This window comes from Aythya ferina (genome assembly GCF_964211825.1).
Source record: "Aythya ferina genome assembly, chromosome: 3".
In the NCBI taxonomy this organism is placed as follows: Eukaryota; Metazoa; Chordata; class Aves; order Anseriformes; family Anatidae; genus Aythya; species Aythya ferina.
This window is the reverse complement of record NC_140298.1, coordinates 38,500,200-38,521,176: the sequence shown is the minus strand read 5'-3', so window position 1 is coordinate 38,521,176 and position 20,977 is coordinate 38,500,200. Positions and strand designations below refer to the sequence as shown.

At 34.5% G+C, this 20,977-nt stretch overlaps 1 protein-coding gene across 1 annotated transcript in view; it reads left to right on the top strand.

Annotated features, from left to right (window-relative positions):
- The window catches only part of CAMKMT (calmodulin-lysine N-methyltransferase), a 221,280-nt gene that overhangs the window by 195,656 nt on the left and 4,647 nt on the right, over positions 1 to 20,977 (top strand). The window contains exons 8-10 of the mRNA XM_084514642.1: positions 5,592 to 5,666; positions 12,620 to 12,683; positions 18,903 to 19,034. Coding sequence (XP_084370768.1) covers positions 5,592 to 5,666; positions 12,620 to 12,683; positions 18,903 to 19,034 — 271 coding nt within the window. The remainder of the gene's footprint in view (positions 1 to 5,591; positions 5,667 to 12,619; positions 12,684 to 18,902; positions 19,035 to 20,977) is intronic.

Genomic DNA, 20,977 nt, shown 5'->3' with positions numbered 1-20,977 from the left:
AAATATAGAGGAAGGTCAAAACTAAATCTGGATTACATATTGGAATTAATGGTTATGTCCAAAGTGATCAAGAAAAAGAGGTAAGAATTAAATTACTCCAAAATTATTGGAAGTGTGGGAATTTTCCTTCAGTAATTCTACGTATTGCATTCAAACTGTTTAGAAGCGTGTGAGGAGATGGAGAGTGATTGATGTTGGGTACCTGTTGTTCAAAGTTTAACCTTGGTGTCTTGCTACTCCATAAGGAATGAAGTAATGAATAATGAGACAGAGCAGAGTGAGGCAGTGATGGTAAGAAAGGCTGGAGGTGGAAGAAGATGGAGAAATAAGAGCAACTTCATGAGAAAATAATAATGGGGAAATGATAGCAGGCGAACTTGCAAGACTCTTCAGAGGAGTTGTAATGACAGGCATGTACGTCACCTCTGTCACTAATTAAAATTCATCTTTTTGATCTTTATACAAAATTGAGGAATCTCAAACAAAGATCAAGGTGTGGAGAAACATTCTGGTGATGCCTTTTGTTAATGTGTTAATGAACTTCCCTGGTTAATGTCATAGAAAAAGTCATATAAATCCCCAGACAAAATCTTTTACCTGAACCTGTATACATACCAATGATAATGCTTTTCAAAAACTGAAACCTAAATTAAAATATGAAAAGAAGAGGTGGGTAGATAGGGGTTCTTGGTAGCTGCTCATCTGCTAACTGGGGCAATTTTTTTAAAAATCTTTATTACAACTATTAATATGTACTGAAGCAAGGCAGGCTTTTGTGTCTTTTGTCCTCTCTTTGAATTTTGATTTTTTGTCTTTATTCGCACAATAACTCTTTTGCTAACTTGAGACGTACTCTAACCTATGCCATTCATCTCAAAAACATCTCAGACGGACTTGGAAATGTTTCAAGTTTCTATTATCTGAGACTTAACCTGTGTTTTCTTATGTAAGTTACCTGCCTAGACACACTGGGAAGACAACCATTGAATAACAGAAGTTGAATAAAAATAGTAATGAGGGATTTGTATGAGAAAGGAAAACCTGGTAAAATCAGGTAATATCTTTTATTGTAGATTGCTGCAATGCTTCACTAGTGTAAGAAAAAGTGTTGGCATTTGTTGGGCTGTCCTCCATAAATTAGAATTACTGTACAGGAAAAGTGTGCAGTCTTGCTGCCGTAAACGCCTTTGTGACATTTGCCAATTTTCTGTTTTTTTTTTTTTTTTTATTTATTTATTTATTTATTTTTTTTTATTTTTTTGTTTATTTTTGTTTGTTTGTTTGTTTGTTTTTTCCTTTCTTTTTCCTTTCTTCTTTGAAATACAAGAGGACATTGGGGTAAGCTGGTAATACATAAAGAAAGGACGCTCTTTTTTTCAGTCTCTATTTCCTTAGTTGATCTTTTTGTTCTATTATCATTACAGTTCTTTTTATCTTAACCCTAATCACATTCACTGGCTTACTTGGTAATTTAAAAGATAGATCAGGATGAAAAAGTAACTTTGGAATGGTGTAAGACTGACAGTGTAGGAAACTAAAGCATCAGTACATATTTTCTCAGACTGTTTTGATAGTATGCTTTATCCCTGACCTGGAAAAGCCACCTCTGCGTGTGAGAGGATAGTTCATTCTCTATAGCTCATTTCAGTCCTTGTCCTTTTTGCTAGGACTGCCATCAAGATTGCTAATTATAGTAATAGGTTTGTGACGTGGGTACTTTTCCTCTGAAAACTGGTTAAATTCATTTGATATAGGCCATAAAGCAGCCATTAGTGAGTACCAAGTTTTAGTCACCATCAGCTTGGCTTAACAACACTAGACACACTAACAGTACTGTATTTCCCGTTGTCTTTCCCTCACATCCTGTTTTATTTTTTTAATGTTCTTGTTATAGCCAAAAAAGCCCACAAACTATTTTCTGTTTGCAATTGGTTTCAGACCCTTTTCTTCTGAAGACAAATTGCTAGTTTTCAATTTCATAAAACTAAAGTTATAAAAGTTAAATAAGCCAGCACAAAATAAATGTGGAGTGGACTTTATACACCTTAAATATGTTATTAAAAAAGTAATAATAAAAAATTGAAGGTGTTGCTTAGACAGAAATCGAGTGAAAAGCACACTTTCTGAACTTAGAAAATAATTTCATCTGTTAGTACTGTAGCACCTTCTATATATGAGATATAAAAATATTATAGCTTTAAAACTTCTTATTTTGCTGGAAGCAAAGTGGAAAACAAGTATTCTGAAGCTTCAGGAACTTTGTTTTCCTGTCCAAATTTGAACTCTCGCTCTTATGTACGTGTTCATGATGACCACCCAAAGGCTTCAGAGAGACTGAAAAAACAACCCAATAAAAATCTTCTGCTTATGCTTCCCGATTGTTTGGCACCAAGATCCTTATGTTAATATTGATTCCTGCTTCTTATTCATTATTTAGTAACTACTAAATAAAATCTGAATTTCCGTATTTCTGAAAATAGTCTATTTTGTGATTTACTATCTGGAAAAAGAACAAGAGGAAAGTATTACCAAGTATTACCATAATACTGGCAACTGAAAAGACATTTTGTGGCATGGCATTGTTTCTCTTTCTTTCTTTCTTTCTTTCTTTCTTTCTTTCTTTCTTTCTTTCTTTTCTTTTCTTTTCTTTTCTTTTCTTTTCTTTTCTTTTCTTTTCTTTTCTTTTCTTTTCTTTTCTTTTCTTTTCTTTTCTTTTCTTTTCTTTTCTTTTCTTTGAGGAAACTTTATAAATACTGAGATTTTTTGGTTTCTGTTGCTGACACTTTTCTGGGTTTCCTAGTTGTGTTTTTCTTTAAATTTAAATACAGTTAACTCTTACTTCACGGTTCCTTCAGAATTTATTTCAGGACTGACCACAAAGTCCAAGAGTCACATCCTCAATAATCCCTGGAAAAAGTATGGTTACTTACTCTCTTACTACCTATAGATAAACGCATTTAGATACGCATACACACATCTTCACTTTTCTCAGAGGTTTTGCAATACCAGTGGATTTTGCTGTACTTCAGATTCCGGAATTGTATTTAGATTATGGGAAATTTTATTGATAGTTGATGTATTTATACATGTCCTGACTCTGATTTACTACTTTCATCAGTCCTAAAATTGAAAATAATTGATTCAGATTCAGTATAAGGCTGATTCTGTCGTCAGTGTTAATGATGTAATAATGCTGATTCTGAGCAGAATTATTTCTGATTCCCTAATATGTGGGGGCATGTCTGCTTTACAGGTACAGATGCAGATGTATGGCTAGTTTTCATGCAAATTCATGTAAGCATTAAACATACAACAGTATAGATAAGGTAACCCAGAGTTAACTACATAAACAATTTCTGAAGTTGCAGCTTCATGTACCCTAGATGTGCTTCACTTACTGGTCATACTTGAACTTGTCTAAAGATAGTGAGGGTAAATATATATATAGCTGGTAGTTGTGTCCTTCCCATAAATGTACATACATCCTGAGTGAGTTGAATTTGAAAATCTTGTGTGCAAATTTATCACTGGCCTCTGTATAGTTATTGTCTGTTCAGGAATTCGTCTGTTCAGGAATACAGCTGTAATGGAACGAGAGACCAACACCAATCCTGATGTCAGATCAGGAAAATGGTGGAAAACTAGCTTAAGGCTGGATGTGGGGCCCTGAGCTCTCTCCTTGTAGCAGTGTACATGACAGTCACTTCGCACCACTGCTCATGCTCCTGGAAACTCATCTACTCCAGATTTTGCTCAGCATTATGGTTTCTGAGCTTTTGGCTATCTGCACCATGTCCTTTGTGCCTGGTTAAAAAATCATAATTCAAATCCCTATAGTGGTACCGATCAGATCTCTGTTTCTGTAGCAATGAGAACCAAAGGTGGCCTTTTAAGGCTCACAGTTCATCTACCAATTTCCAGTTCTGCTTCAGGATTCTTAAAATATTAGAGTGCGTGCTTTAAACCCACAAAACTTACCTTTACCTAATTTTCACCATTCTAACCTAAGTTTCCACGGAAACAGGGTTGAAAAAGCCACTGGTAGCCAGCAGGCAGCCAGCAGCTGAGAGTGAGAACTCTCCTTTGTCACTTTCCACTACTGGATGCCTGCTGCGTGCCAGTGTGCAAAGCTACCTAGGCTTCTAAAATCTGAAATACTTTCAATTTGAGGAGGAAAAATTAAATTAATCTACTCTTTTCTCTCTTTGGATTGTCACAGTAAATTCCGGGAGGGCAAATGGGCTAATTAGTCCAAATCTGTTTAGATACACTGAGACCCACATAATCGAAGCTTTCCCAACCCATTGGGCCTCTCCTTTCGTAATTTCTATCTTTTAAAAGCATTAACCCTCAAATTTTGTCTGTGCATATAAACAGGCATGTGCTACTACCTTAATTCTCTGTGGGTCTATTTCTATCAATCTGTATGTTTACCAACATTTTGCATATAGTACAGACAAAGTAAAAAAATTTCCGTTTTTTTCCTGCATACTTAGGGAACATTTTTGAACGAACATATTATAACTGATCCTCGGTTAAATATTGGGAGTAGTATGTGAATGGAGATGGCTTTTAACCAGAAGTAGATTATAGCTGTGGGAAGACTAAAGGGTCTATTTGGTCAAGACTCATACAAAACTGAGATAAGCATGCACAACCTGACAAGATCAGATTAGACCCTTCCCCCACAAGTGCTTTTCCCATAAATATTTATCTACTTTCTAATATAAATAACTGGGAAATGAAAAAGAAGGGTGGGTTTTATTTTATTTTATTTTTAAGTAGCCTAGGAATAGAAATGCAGCTTCAAATCTTTGAGGTAATGATATTTTAAGTATGCAGTAAATTCCAACACTGGTTTGCTATTTTTTAACAGGGAGTCAAGCAATGAAATTCTTCATGGCAACTACATAAATTGGCAGCATTTATAAACAAAGAAGAACTTTGCACATATGTGCATTTTTGCCTGTTACTAGGTATCTTAGAATTAAATAACTTATCACCTATGAGAGAATAGGTGTTGACAGAGTCAGCACTGCTGTTTTTTTAAGCTTGCCTGAGGCGACATTGCTGGCACTGGTGTTAAGCTTGGCATTCTTTTGCCCTGTCCCTCCTCCCCTGAGCCCAAGTGAATGCTCACTTCATCAATGAGAAACACGACCGGCTCGCCTGCCAGATGTAATGGAGATCCATGAATTCACATCTGGTCTGCAGATTTGTATTTCACTCAGATTGTCAGTACTCGGGCTTCACTTCCTCATGCAGTGGTGTTAAGGGGTAAAAATCGGAGGCTGTACAGGTGCCACTAACTCAGAAATGAATGTTTGTTGGTGATCCACTCACAAGAACCTGTGTGGATTGCCCTTCTGATATAATAAAAAGGGGGCTCTTTATCTTTGAGATTTAAAACCTAAAAAATGTACAGAACAATACTTTTATATTCATCTTTGAAATTAACAAATGTATACTTTTAAAAACACTTCTGTGTCACATAAGAATTAATACTTTAAAAATCTCAAGATAATAAATGTAAGTCCTTTTTCCTTTTCTCTTCTTCTTTTTTTTTTTTTTTAAATCTTTTTTTCCTCTAGCATTTTACGATGGGATAATGAGACAGATGTCTCTCAACTGGAAGGACATTTTGACATTGTTATGTGTGCAGACTGGTAAGTACATAAAAATCATAAAACTCATGTTAGAAAAATAGCTTTGCTGGAGTAATTGTACTGTGCTGCTTGCTGATGGCTAAGCAAAGTCAACAAATGAAGCACAAAGCCACCTTAACCTCAACAAATTAATATTCATCTCCATGTGACAGTTATAAGGTAGTCTTCTATCACACAGTAACTTCTACCACATTATTTCCCAAAGATTGATTTTGAGAAGCATTTCCATTTTCTGGAATTGCCTCTGTTTCATGCTTGACGTATCAGTAAATGGACGACTTAGGCAAATTGCAAATAATTATGGCTCAGTGAGGAACAGTCTGGAGAAAAGGGAGTTTATCAACACAAACAGCTCAATTAGCTTACTTCTTAGGAAAGATCTGACTATTGATATAAGGGGATATATTTTTTGCTCCCCGGAAAATCTGTCCGAGGGAAAAAAGATTTCAAAACCCTTTTCTCCCCATCACATTCTGTTTCTTAAATCAGTTTGACAGCAGTATTTGTAGAAATAGGCTTTTTATTTTTTATGATGGTACATGTTAATTGTAAGAGAATTCTTATTAAAAATATCTGAGTACAGCATTTATTTTATGAAAAGGTAAATACATGTTGCAGTACAATGTATTGTTTAATAATTTATGCAGATAGGTTTGATTATTGACACACAATTTTTGAGACTGAATTTGTAGAATTGTGCTATACTTCACTAGATGGCATGTGAACTTTTTATATGGCAAAGTATTTATTATTTGCATAATGTAAATAAAGAAAGTGTAAAAAGAGATGTGCAGGCTTAATTTAGGAGAGTAGATATTTTTAAATAAGTCTGTCTTTCCATCAGGAGTATTTCCTGTTGACCCTTTAAATGTCCAAAGCAGAAAAAGCTGTTTATATTTTGTTGCACTTAGCTATTGTAAGAGACCAAATTCTGAAAACAAGAACTTCCTAGGACAGCTCAGTTCAGCAGGTTTCTGTACCTTAGTAAGAAATAGTTAAAGGAAAAAGGCAAAGGGAAGTGCAAAGCTGTCTATTGTCTTTTTAAACAATGTTCTTTTTAAGTGGCTTCTAATAAAATATTCCTCTAAAGCTTTTTTTTTTTTTCTTTTTTCTTTTCTTTTTTTTTTTTTTGGATGCTTTCCTATTTAAGCAAACTATTCTGATTTCAGAAGTTACCATTTTTGTATAGCACTGAAGAAAGTGTATTTAGTCCTCTTTTTTCCTTTTTCTAATACCTGCTTGTTTACAGAGTGCAACAGTGCCTCATTTCTCTTAGCATTTAATTTCAGAGTTCTTTGTTCCCAAAAAGGACAGAGAAGGGTTTCTAACTAATCGCTGATAATGTGCCTCAGAGATGCATCATCTGATTAAAATAAGGAGCTAAACAACACCATATGATTTCAGCAAGTAATTTAGTAAATGCCTTCCTCACCAAATATTAGAATGGATACTCCAGGTTTCATTGCACAGATGAAGTTAATGCTGGACAGGATTAGATCAGATTAAGTATGAAAGTCAGATCAGAGTGCTGGCGGACATGAGCAGGAGGGCAGCAGTCTTCTCGGAGGCTTAGACAAGGCTCACATATGGATGTTCTCCAGATTATGTGGGTGAAGCAAGGTCTTGCCAAGAGATTTAGAGTTAAATTTGTTCTTCACGCAAATATCAAAACAACCTGGCTGTGCCATCTCTTGTATTCTTGATACACCATGTCATCCTATTTGTGCTGTGAGTACAGCAGAGCAAGACTTAAGGTTTTTTTTGTTTTGTTTTGTTTTGTTTTATTTTTCCCCAGTAATATTCTTGCCTAATACTCCTCCCAGTCTGTTTGGAAATAGTATAGTTTCATTAGGAAACAAAGAATCATACATGACAGGTAAAATATATCATGCATTTTCGATCCCTGCATTTTGTATATTTATTTTGAGGCACTAAAGATTCAGGTAAGTGTATAAATATTTATAGATTTCTAAAAAATAAACAGAAATGTGCAGATTAGATTAAAGTACATGTTTTTATTCACGAATTGTCTCTATTTTCCTATTCTAAGGGCCCATATATATAGTTTAATAAGCATGGAATCCCATTATTGTTTGCTTCTTTTAAAAATCTTTTATTTATGGACACTAGATTTTTATGATACATGAAAAGGATGAAAAAAAATGTTCCATGCTTTATCAAACTCTAATCTACTTTTCATTTTCATGTATTTCTCTTCGAGATATAGAATTGGCTTGAGAACTCTTGGCAGGATTTTTGCTTTCTGAATTTTTTGGGCTGTCATTGAGGAGGAAAAGAAATCTCTTTTCTTACAGCTCCTCAGCTGAAACCTGAAGTATGCAGTGATAAAAACAGATAGAATAGATTGCATTTAGTTTAACACCACCATATAGCTCATTGTCAGTCAATAAAATCTGGGATTAGAACAGGGAACTATAAAGCAAAAAATCTGAGTTCAAATATTAGGTACATGGATAAATTTTTATTGAAGTATTTCCAGCAAGGGTGATATTGTCTGATTCTCTGAATAGCTAACCAGTAGTACTGCTTGATCCCATTTACATGAAAACAAGCTCTATTCATAAACATATTCCAAATCCACATGGAGGTTCAAGTAAAAATGTACATGATTACAACAAGCAGTGATATGTTTATATTCATATATTTACAGTCAGACTTTAATAAACCTTGTGTGCAGGAGTGGAAAATAAGTTATTTCCCAGAACAGACAGTCTATTAGTTAACACCTAAATTTAGTAGCTCAACTAGATTATAAAATAAATAAGAGGCAAACTGTGAAAGCTAGTCGTTATTTAACCATTCAGGATTTTGACAATAAAAATAGTTTCATGGTTCAGCAGTTCCGAAATAACTTGTAAAATGTCAACTATGAGATAAAAAATAAGGAAAATAAAATATTGGCAAGGCCACACCTGGAAGAAGGACACACTGGAAGAAATTACTGAAATAATGGAATTTTTAAAACATATGTGCCCACCTGGGGGCTGTTTTGAGGGGCTTTTTCAAGGCCAGGTGAGGATGCCAGAGTTTTGGACTTTCATTTGACCTGCATTTGAGGGTGCAAAGTCATGCAGGTGCTGGACATGTAAAAGTAAGAATGAGTGAAAGGAAGAAATAATGGGTGTCTGCATGGGCAGACCGCAAATGAGACCCATCCAAAGCTCTTGAGAGCCTCAGATTTCTGATTATTTTTTTGTATTAAGACAAATAGATTCAGAAAATAGTTGCTGAGATCTTTAATCCAAGAAGATAGTCAAGGATGTTATGTGTGATCTAGCAGAAAAATCTTTGCTTTTCAGGTTCTTACAAACCAAGTTTTAAAACATATAATTTTAACATAGAAACAGAATATGGTCTAAATCCTCATATCACTTTGTAAACACATTTATTTAATTAGACTGATCATATTCTTAAAGTTTGGCACACATGTAAGGATTTGCACAGCTGAAGCTGGCAGTCCTGTCCCACATTACTTTCACTGTTAAGATTCTTGTTGAAGTCATGGATAGTTGTGAATTCACCAGGTATGCAGAACTGAATTTAAAATATTCTTTACATATGTGCAATTATGTCCATTTTGCCATTGTTAATATTTCATTTAAAATAAGGAAATCTGTCTGCATGAATGCGGTAAGATTTCTGTTCTTCCTCTATTTAAATTTAATATTTTAAGCCTGATTTCTTGCCCACACTTTCAAGTGCACTGGAATCTGATAATATAGAAGTATGTTCTTTTTCAATTTATGTTAGCCAAGTAGTTGAAGATGAACAAAAATATAAATGGCTGTATGCACTAGGCACTATACATGAACGTCTGAATGTATTCATGTCTGATGTACACCTGTAAACTAAACTCTTTTACCAATTGCAAAATATTTAAAAAAGAAATGCAAAATATTTAAAAAGGAAAATAAGTTCACATCACAGCCTATAAAATGTAATCATATGCCCATTGTTGCAAAGCACAAGACAGTAGGACAAAACAGCATGAAATGAAGTGAGAATCAACTGTTTTATTTATTTTGTTACATTGTGGCTTACTGTTACTTACATACAATCTAGGTGTAAACTTTCATGTGGCTTTAATGATAATTTTAAGTAAATAAGTAGATAGTGAGAAAGGAAGCAAGGAAGGAAGAAAGGAAGAAGGGAAGAAAAGGAGAAAGTTGGCAAAGTTACCTGCCTGTTCATCTAGATTTCAGTTAACAACACTGCCTAAAAAAAAGCCAATAAACCATGTTCTGCATTCCTTACTACATAAATGTGAGATATTTTTAATAGAAAAAATAAATAAATTTTTTATAGAAAAAAAATATAGAAACAAATATGGAAACCACCAAAGTAAGCCAGGCCAAATTTGAACTGTGGTATGTGAAAGAAAGTGAGAATGATTTAGAGTGGTATACTATGTAATTTCAATGAACTTTTAAAGGATTTTCTAAGGGGTACATTTTCTGTATGCTATATTAATATTTAATCACACAAATTCTAGTGGTAAGAGAAATTGTGTGACTAAACCTCCTTCTATGGGCCAAATCCTATGCTGAACCTGTCTGCCTCACAGATCATCTGACTACTTCTTCAGGATTTTTAAGGCATTTTCTGACTCAGAGGGAAGATAGAGGATAGAGCAACTCCCTGTAAATGCTGAGTTGCACTAATGTTGCTTCCAGTCATCCATGCTACCTCTGGTCAGAGGATGTGGCAGAGCTGAGTCTGTCACCTGTACCACCAAAATATCAAGTGGGAATCAGGCAGAAAAGGTATCCTTGAAGTTGTCATGTCATCTGAATATTAGGATTTCTTGGACACTCAGTTTCTGATGAAAAACTTCCATCATAATAGAACAAGATTGGCAGCAGCAGTTGTGCCCCTGTCTCATGGTAGTCCAAATGGTATTTTTCTCTCATAGTCCAAATGGTATCAAGGTCCATGAAAAATTAATTTTAGCACTTGCAAAATAAAATAAAATTGTGTTTCCACTACACTGCTTTCAGAAATAACAATATAATAATTTCCTCATATATTTGGAATGTAATCTTGTCTACACAAGATCTCAGCAAGTCTTAAACGTGTGCACACGTGTGTGTTTCATGTTGAATAAAATTAATTAATTTTAGATATTCTATTTGGAGACGACTCATGCAGTATATTCCACCTCTTCTGCAGGTGGCTAAGTTCCTCGTGAAGTAGTGTCTTATGGTACCTATCTGTATAGGGATCTACCTGAGGCAAATGTGATTAAAGCTCCCAGGAGACATTAGAGAAATCAGCTGCAGTTTCAATGAATTAAATTTAAACAAACATTTGTTCAATTCTTCCAGTAAGATTAATTGAGGTTGAGGAGCAGCCATTGTACTAAAATTTAAATTTCCTTTTGGGCAGGCTATCAGTTAGAGGGATTATTAGCCAGTACTTCAATATTTTATTGAAGAAATTCATAATGTCATATTTCTACACAGAATGTTCTTTATGAAATGTATGGATAGCCAGTCTTACCATAATCTGGGGTTCTGCCAGCTTTTACTGATGAAATTTGGTTGCTGACAAGTCTTCTCATAGGTTTTGTTTTTTTTTCCCCAAGTAGGAAAAGTACTTATAGAGATGCTTGACCCTATGCTACTTGATATTGTGTTCTCATCGGTATCTGTGGAGTGTCCTTAGCTAAATATCCACACATATTTTGTTCTTAATGACTGGTGTGTGGTGTGTGTGCAGTCCACTTTTTTCTCTTCAGTGGTTTCATATATTCTTTATATGCTTTTAAAAATCTAAAACCAGGAAAATAAATCACCCACTTCAGAAAGAAATGTTTGAGAAAAAGGGAATGCAGGTTGCAGAAAAGCATCATAAAGAATGGACAAAATTCTTCTAGTGTGGAACTTGAGCTTGACACAGACTGGAAAGTAGTTTTGTTACAAAGAAAACATGGAAAAATAATGAAGAAAGAATCACATTATTTGTGGCCTGCTTGATAGAGAGTCTTTCTTATCTGAATTACCAATATAAATGCAGCCCATTGTAGTAAGGACTGAAAGGCATCACTTGCTATCTGATGGTTGTTCACTAAACGTTGTAAATGCACTCTCATCCACAGTAACTGCATGTCCACAAATACCTAGTCAAGAGTGATTTGCACCCGGGTTGCCGGTATTAGTTTATACATTAAGGTACTGAGGGGCATGAAGAATGAATTATCCCCTCAGATCATGAGGTAATCATACCAAAATAGGGCTGAGCATCTTGGCAACATTGCATGGAAAAATTGACTTTGCTGCTGTCAGTGCAGGACCCATGCTGGAGATGAAGTGTTTCACTCTTGAGGGAGGACAACTCTGTACAATCTGTGTCATTGTATTTGAATAGCTTTTGAAGGAAAAAGAGAGAAGGCAGGGGCTTGTAAATCTTTACATGAGTAGATAGACATATAGATAGAACAAATACACATAATACATAATAATGAATTAAGGCCACAGTTACAAAGGGAAGGGGGAAAATTACTCTTAATAGGAGCACCTGAAATACAATCGAAAATACTTCTAAAAATTCCTCCCTTCCTTGTAAAAAAGGCATTTAATATGTTAACTTTGTATATTGATCCTGAATTCTGATAGGGTAGTATTTTAATAGCTATCATATGTGATCTGTGAATATCAGCAATATTAAGGTCTGTTTCATGCTGATAGCTTTGTTTCATGCTGATTAGCGTTGGTTTAAATAATATTTGCTTCAGGCTTTACCTATTTTTTGCATATATTTTTTTATTATTATTATTTATTACAAAGTATCTGAATTGGCCAGAAGTATAGACCATGGTTTCTCTTTTACAGCATTGTGTAAACACATGTAATTAGCCTTGTACTTATCTGCATTAGTATCATTAGAATTGAAAACCCATTTTAATCTGGATTCTGTTCTCTTCTCAATGTCAGCCTGTTTCTGGACCAGTACAGAGCTAGCCTTGTTGATGCAATAAAGAGATTACTCCAACCCAGTGTAAGTATGTTTCTATTTTCTCCTGAACACTGGCTTCAGAATAATTAGTCTGTGCACAATGATTGAGAGAGTAATGGAATGGCAGGATTAATGTCATGTAATACTTTAATACTTATTATGTCCAACTTCAATTGAGTCTTCTAATCTATCAGATTCTTTCCTAATCATAAACTAGGAAACTTCTTATACTTGGCCTTCTGATAAGGAACACAGTGGGTAGTAAAATAAATGAAACCGCTTCAAAGATAGCGTGAGATTATTTTTATCAAAGCGTTTCTCGAGTATTTTCCTTTGATAATAATGTCTTCATATTAAAGTAAAAGTACAATATTGAAAGTTTTTATGTTGGCTTCTGTCATTTGTAATCCCTTCAGTTGTAACCTTTGTCATTGTGTATTTATTTATTATGAAAGAATATTTTTTCTTTTCATTTCTGTTTGTATGAAATGAATAAACCCCTTATGCATATATTGTAGCTTAAAACTTCTTTTTCCATGGAGTAAGGCCTGTGTTTACATGTTTTCTATTTTTGAACATAGCTTATTAAAATGCTACATTCTTCTTCAGTGTCACAGATCTCAATCCAATAAATTTATTAAAAAATTATTATTATTTTTTAATAAATCTATTCAAATAAATCTGAGAGACTTATAGGCAAAAACAAGTTGTCATATGCATGTATTTCTAACCAACAAATAATCATGAATCTCAATATTAAAAAAAAAAAAAAAAAGAAGAAGAAAGAGATCAAAAGAAGAATATGAGAAAACATGTAAAGTAGTTGTGTAAAAAAAAAATAATTTGAAACAGGAACTCTACCTTTCAAGCTTACCATACAAACCTTTCAGTATGGAAAACTTTCCATCTCTGCACAGAAGTATTCGTGTTAGCAGTGCGTTCTCCAAACTTTACTTAAGAATTTCATTTTACTTTTTGTACAAGAGTTTTTCTCTGTAAAAAGAATAGAATACTCAAACATGCAAAGACTTAAGAAACTGAGTCATTTTAGTCATGTAAGTAATCTCATTCTTTGCTAAGAGTGATAAGGTTTCTATTCTTGGTTCTATCATAGACTTTCCTGAGTGACTTAAGGCAAGTTACTTAAGACTGAATGATTTTAATGAGATGTGGATCAAGGCTGCCAGACAGACAGGAGAAATGTAGCCACCCTGGGGAAAGGTTACCCAGATATTTTTGTCGATGGCAGCAATGGCAGTTAGGGAGCTCCTGCCCAGTTTGATACATTCTGACTTTTGTGTTTTACACAAAAATAATATTCATAAACATCACCTGCCAGCATGCAATAATTTTGGTGATCTGGAACACAAAGCTGATCTCAATTTAAAAAAATGTAAAAAATGTTTTCTTTCAGCCCAGAGCAGTGCCCTCACCCAGTTGACCAGGTATCTTGGCCACTGTAACTGGTTCCATGAAAGGATGTTTTGGGAAAAGGATGTGAGTGGCAGGAAGTGTATAAGAGGTACCCTGGTAACTGTGACTTCTCTAGAGCCTTTAGCTGGAGTGGAATAATAGCTACCAGCTGCTTTGTCTCCCACCAGTTGGCAAAAACATGTGTGCATGCAGATGTATGTATATGCACAGATACGTGCATTCTTTACCTGGGCTGATTAACCCAAGTGGAGGATTTGAATTAAAACACAGTGAGGGTAAGAAAGCCTAAATTTTAAATAGTGTCAGAGCTCAAATGTACAGACAGTCTAGAAATCGTTGATCTGACTTTAAACTAAAACCGACTTGACTTTGTTGCTTAACTCCGGTCAGCTAATTCAAATTCAGAATGTGCCTTAGTTTTCAGGGCACACGAGCTATAATTCTTTGTGAGAGTAGATACAGAAAAGGGAAATAGATTTTTAAGTCTTGTCTTCCCAGTCTGGCTTACTTCTGCAAGCTATGATTAATAGTACAGACTGTACATATTTTCTATGCATTTTAGACCATGATTCCTTTCTTTCATCAGAAAAGTTAGTTTAAGAAATTCCTGCTCCTTGCCACTTGTTCCCATCATCTGTTCCAGAGTTTTGAACCAAACTGTATTTTATACCTAAAGTCATTTGCATAATCCAGTTTGTGCATAGCCATATGGATGGATATCCAGTTATGGCATGTATGGCCTTAAAAATAATAATAATTCATATCTAGGTGCAAAGCAAATGATTGTATGAGGTAGAAGTTGGGAGTATGGACATCTTAAATAAGCTCTCTTCTCCAAAAAAAAAAAAAAAGCACGTTGAATAGAGATACCATCAAGCATATGCTCTCATAGTTTGAAAGACCCATGTCCTTCATATGCTCATTTGAGAACCCAAGAGAAGACGTAATCACACATAATAGTTATTGTTTTTCCTGTTCTTTGTTACTCTGTTTAAATCCAAGCATAACATCAGAGGAACCTTTATTAAATGACACTATACTTCAGACTTTAAAGGAAAAATAAACTAATAGTGAAGTCATTTGTCAGCTGTAATTATTAAGATTTGTTTATGGGCATTAGTTTATGCTCAAGATAAGTCATAAACTACTTTGGTGAAGTTCACTCTTCTACATGAATTAATTTGTCTCAAATATTGAAGTCACATTTCATTAATAGTAATATTTTGGCAAATGGATAAAGGAACAAGTTAGAGACATCTAGACGTAAGGTATCTTTCAAGTGTAAATAGGATACAACTTAGGTACAACTAGAATAGAAGAGTTCAGGGAAAATAATAGGCCAGAGAACTGTAAGAAAAAGTGGAGTAAGTAGAAGATATTAGGTATCTTATAAAGCAGTCTTGAAGGAGAAATGCAGCAGAAATTATCTATTCTTACTGTTCTTTATGAAAAATTATCATTGGCATTTCCTTTTTCATCAAGGATGTTATTTGTAGTTATTTATTTGGGGCTAATAGAGTCCTTATGGCATCAGAATGTCACAGAATCATGTGTCATCAGTAACTTTTTATTTTCCTGGAAATGCAGATTCTGGTCATTTCAGTCATCTGATTCATAGTATGGCTTCTTGGACAGTTCTGGCAGAGAAAGAGAGGACAATAAATTCATGCAGGCAGAAATGAGCAGCTTTTGAAATTACTAGGGGTTGGAATTTCTTATCTGAATTTGTTACAAAGGCAAATGTCACCTGTAACTAATTCCTAGAATTAGGCACTGAAATTTTGCATCCAACAAATTCATCTTAATTGGCAGTATATTATTCCTCTTATAAGCAAGCTACTTTATTTACGTACATTTAATTTTACTATCATTTAGTTTTTCCTATCATTAAAATATGATTTTAGTTTTAGTCTCAGAATGAGCTGTTGCTTATTTGTGTATTTCCATAATAAAAATGTAATTTTTTTATTTAATGACGATTTTTATTCTGTGGCTTATCCATTCAAAATCCCAATGAAGTCAATCAGATGTTATTAGACCATCAAATAAGGCTGGATTTAATAATGATTGATGAGTAAAGGCAGTCATAGTCATATCTAAAATCTCAACATCTGTCCCATTACTTTACTGCAGCATTTTAGTGACAATTCACAATGTTGTAACTGAAATAGACATTTTCCCCTGGGTTTTCTTCACAAGTTTACTGGAAGTATTTTCCCAGGTGAGGGAAGGTCACTGTGAACACGAAACATCACCCTAAAACAGGAGGCATTTTGAAATTACAGACATTGAATTAAATAAACTTAGCATAGTCCATCAATTGTAGATCCAGGACACTGGTCTAATTTTGTTATCGTACACAACCAAGAAATGAAAAAGATTTTAAAATTAGAAATGTGAAAACAGCCCTAAAACAAGTAGAAGAACTGTACAGATCAAACAGTTGACCAGGAAGTATTTTAAACACAAATTATATTAGACTAGAATTGACCACAGTACCTCCACACTACCTGTCAGTTGTTTTTTTTGTTTTGTTTTGTTTTGTTTTGTTTTTGTTTCTTTTTTAACAGCAGTGTTAAGATCCTCAAGTGTTTTTGATGTGCATTAAATTCAAATGAGGAATGACTTTTTACACCAACTAATGAACAGATCAGAAGGAGTGGTGTCGTGATTTATATATAAGATCATTTCCCTTTTCTGAAGTTATTTCAAGATTATCAGTCCGGTGTTAAGAGATGTTTCATACCCTGTTACATTCTATTGTGCTGTATTTCTCTCAAAATGAATTTTAAGTAATTAGTCTACACTGGGAGAAGTAACGAATGCATAGTCTGCTGACTCCAGACTGAAACCTGTAAGAGTGGTGGTGGTGGTGGTGGTGTATGAGCCCTATTTCCTCCTTGAAGCTGCTGGAACAGTGGCTGACATTGGGCTTGCTTCCCACAGAAATTCGGAAAGTTCAGCCATTCCTGAAATCCCCAAGTGAACTGTGTGGTCAGTAAAAGCCCTGGGCTGTACATTTCCCATTACAGTGAGCTCTGTGAAGTTGCTCATGAAAATGAAGGACTCCATGGAAGCCTCATCCTTCTTATGCCAGGACAGCATCCTTCTTATGCAGAACAGCATTCTAGGAAGTATGAGATGGCAGCAGAAGGAGAAGGACCCTTGACTTGGGCTCCCTTAGCTGCCCACTTTTGCTGTTGACAAAGCATGCCAAGGATGTAAGGGAAGTTACGGCGTACATTTTACACTGATTGTGAATTTCCTGTGTTTAATGTTTTTCATCCTGAACCTATATTCAGTCCTAACATTTACATAAGCAATTCCAGTGCCTTTGGTGGGAGTTACACCCTTTTGCACCTCATGTTTAGCCACAAAATTTATGTTACAGTTACACTAATGAAGAGGAATGAGTTGCCTTGAATGTTTTCCTTGGTCTGCTTTGTGCTTAAATTTTCCATGAGAGAGGTGAGAATAACAGTATTTTTCTATCTCACAGAGACATTTTGAGAATAAATACAGTAGTATGGTATTAATGACTGCAGTCTTTTAAGTACACATACGTATCATAGGTAGTGACTGAGTTTTTCTTGCTACCTCAGTGAGTGTTGTCTCAGTGTATGGGTGCAAGAGCTGTAGCACACATATTCATTACCTATACTCCTCACCAAGTATCTGTATCAGCACTAAAAGTTCCCAAAATTCCTACTGACATTCTTTCATATGATTTCTTCTGATACAAAAATTTCATTTTCTTAAGCAAAATATTCCTCTACAGTGTCATTTTTATAACTTTGTCAGACCCCTAAAAATATTTTTATTAGTTGATTACAGCACCTCACAGATTAGTCGTAGTTACTAAAAGACTAGTCTTCTCATTAATATAGAAGTTAAATAAAAGGACTCACAGTAAACTTTGTGGCTGCCCTCAATGTGATATGTTGTTTGTTGTTATTAACCTTTGTTTTCAGCTCTTCAAAACCAGTTTTCATTCCATGTGACAGAACATAATACTCAGCCAATTAGAATTAATTTTGAAAATAAGATTTTAAGAGGTGCTGTATGAAGTCGGTTAGGTTTTGGGCTAATACTTTCCCCAGGGTGTCTAAAATGTATCAGTTCAAGGTACGAGCATTTTTGTTTTCTTAAATACAGAAGGATGAACAAAATATTATCTAATGGACCATAAAATATTGCCTGGGTGTCATCTTGATCATCTGATCATCTTGAAAGATCCAAAATTACTATGCAAGAATATTAAGTCGTGCTTTAAATGCAATTTGACAAATTAAGGTCAAATTCAGTTGCACTACTCAGGTAGTTTAAAATATCATTAAAAAAATTAATGAATGGGTCTCATTTGCCTTCCATTTTGCCTTGTTTTACACTGTTGTAATTCCACTAACATCAAATGGGGGGTACTCTTCTATGTGTGAGATTAAAAAAAGAAAATCATTATTTACAGTCTTTGTGTTGTAATGAACTAACAAATTGGTTTTGCATTGAGCATATAGTTTGTATGCCTTTTCTATGTTTTATTTTGGTAATCTGTAGCCACTGCTATTATATGAAAAGGAGCAGATGTATTGCAGTTGGCAGATCTCTGAAGAAAATTTTTTTTTTTTAATTTATTTCTGTTTTGCTTTCGTTTAGTCACAGAAATATTGCATATTTTGAACAATGATTTATATTATCATATTTTAGTGTTCCACCAAGAGAACAATTAACTTTTGCAGCCTGAGTATATTAAAAGCTTAGTCAGGTGTATACTATATGTGGTTCCCTTCCAGTTTTAAAAATGTATAAATTCTCTTTTTACCGTTCCAGGGAAAAGCAATGGTGTTTGCTCCACTCAGAGGGAATACTTTAAACCAGTTTTGCAATCTATCTGAAAAAGCTGGTTTCTCTATCCAAAGACATGAAAATTATGATGAACACATTTCGAACTTCCACTCCAAGGTTAGTTTTCTGCTTGTGTTAGATAACACTTTAATCCGCATTGCATTTTGAAGAGATCATGGTCCTTTTGGCAGGTAACCTAAATGTTTGATTAAAGTACTCCTTAGGTGTGCTGTTTCTGAACAGCTATTTTTGTATCTGATTATTTTGTGTGGTAGAACCATCCTTTATCTCTGCACGTCTAGAAGAGTTTTGCAGAAGCATCTTCTGTTTATCCTTTTCATTCATAGGAATCTAATTTATGAGAGTCCTTTTTTTCTTGTTGTTAGCTGCCTATAAATATATGGCACACTAGCATTTACATTTTAATAAAAACCTTGCTACTTTTAAGTAGGTTAAATACTGAAATAGACTGAAATAAATAGGAGGTGAATGTCTAATTGTATCATATCGTACCTTAAATCCTTATCTCTGGCTGCTTTATGGCTGGGTCAGTTGGCAGCTTCAAACTGCTAAATCTCATACAGAATTTCACAGTTGTGGGGTTATATGTCAGATCGAGGCGCTACAAGATTTAGGTCAAAAGCACTTATCTGAGCATGATTTCTAAGCTTGCTTACATAAAGCTACTGTTATCAGTCTCTTTTTTTATTATTTATAAGTATAGAGTAATACAGGACATGAAGAGGAAGGTGCTTCACAGAAAACTTTTTAGGAATTTCTTATGTTCCTGCATGGGAGTGCTTATCAAAATCATATTTATTACTTGCAATTCTGAGATCTCTATTTCATGCCAAAAAGAAATCCGCTATTGTAGGTCCATATGGCCTTATGTCTATATAGACATAACCTCTTGCAATTTTCTAAGAATTGGTCTTTGAAAATATAGACATGTTCAGAATTGAAATAAAATGCATTTTTTTCCTGTTTAGCAACACCGTTGAATAGAAATCATATTATGCTTTATAGATATATATATACACACATATGATGTTGTATGGAACAAATATTTATTTCATCACGTAATTTTATACTTCAAAGACTCCCATCAAAACTACCTACACATATGTACATTTTATTGTTCAGGTAGTCCTGAGTCTGCTCACACTAAAACCAAATAAATTTCAGTCATTGTTCTTCTACCACCTTTACTTTCTATCATATAAAATTATATAAATGTAAGGCCCAATGTAATGTTTTTGTTTATCTGCCTCCACCTGAAAAGGGGCATGATTTTGATTATGTTTTTTCATGGTAGTATTTCTCTTTCATTATCCACTGCATCCAAATCAACTCTGCAGCAGTGAAATGCAGGAGTAATAGTTGTTATCTTGATCCAAGAGATGGGTCTAAAATGATAGAGTAGTTTATTTTGCTTAGAAAACAAATCTATTTTGTCTTCCTCTGGTTATGTGTCCACTGCAGTCATTATTGTGGTGACCCAGTGAAGACATATCTGAAGTAGCTTTAAATTAGGTAGCTATGGAAATGCTGATCGTTTTACTGCAGTATTTTTGAGCAGAAGCTGTGAAAAGTAGGATGGACACATACTAGAAGATGATAATGCCCAGCTTCATTAGTTTAAATCCAGTCTGGGAATGTCTTTTCTTCCCTGTCATCACATCTGCAATGGTGTTGTTTGTTGCTCCTCCTCCCCCAGCCTCCTTTAGGCTTGAGGAAAGAAAATCCCAAACATGCACTGCTGTGCAGTCTAACATACATGCTTTCTCATGACACCTGATGCAATCATGAACAGCTTTTTGTTTATTTTCTTATTTATTTAAAAACAGCAACATCTTCAAGGGTGGGGAAGATAAAGGTCCAAACTATTCTATATTTTGAAAGACTTTCTTTTTATATGACAGTCTACCTTCTAAAAGATTGTGTGTCATAAAAGGCATCAATAGCCCAACACCTATCTCTTGCTAGCACTATGGTATTTAAGTACAAAATGCTTCTGAAAGAAGGGCATTTTGCTGAGGAATTACATGAAGGGTAAGAGA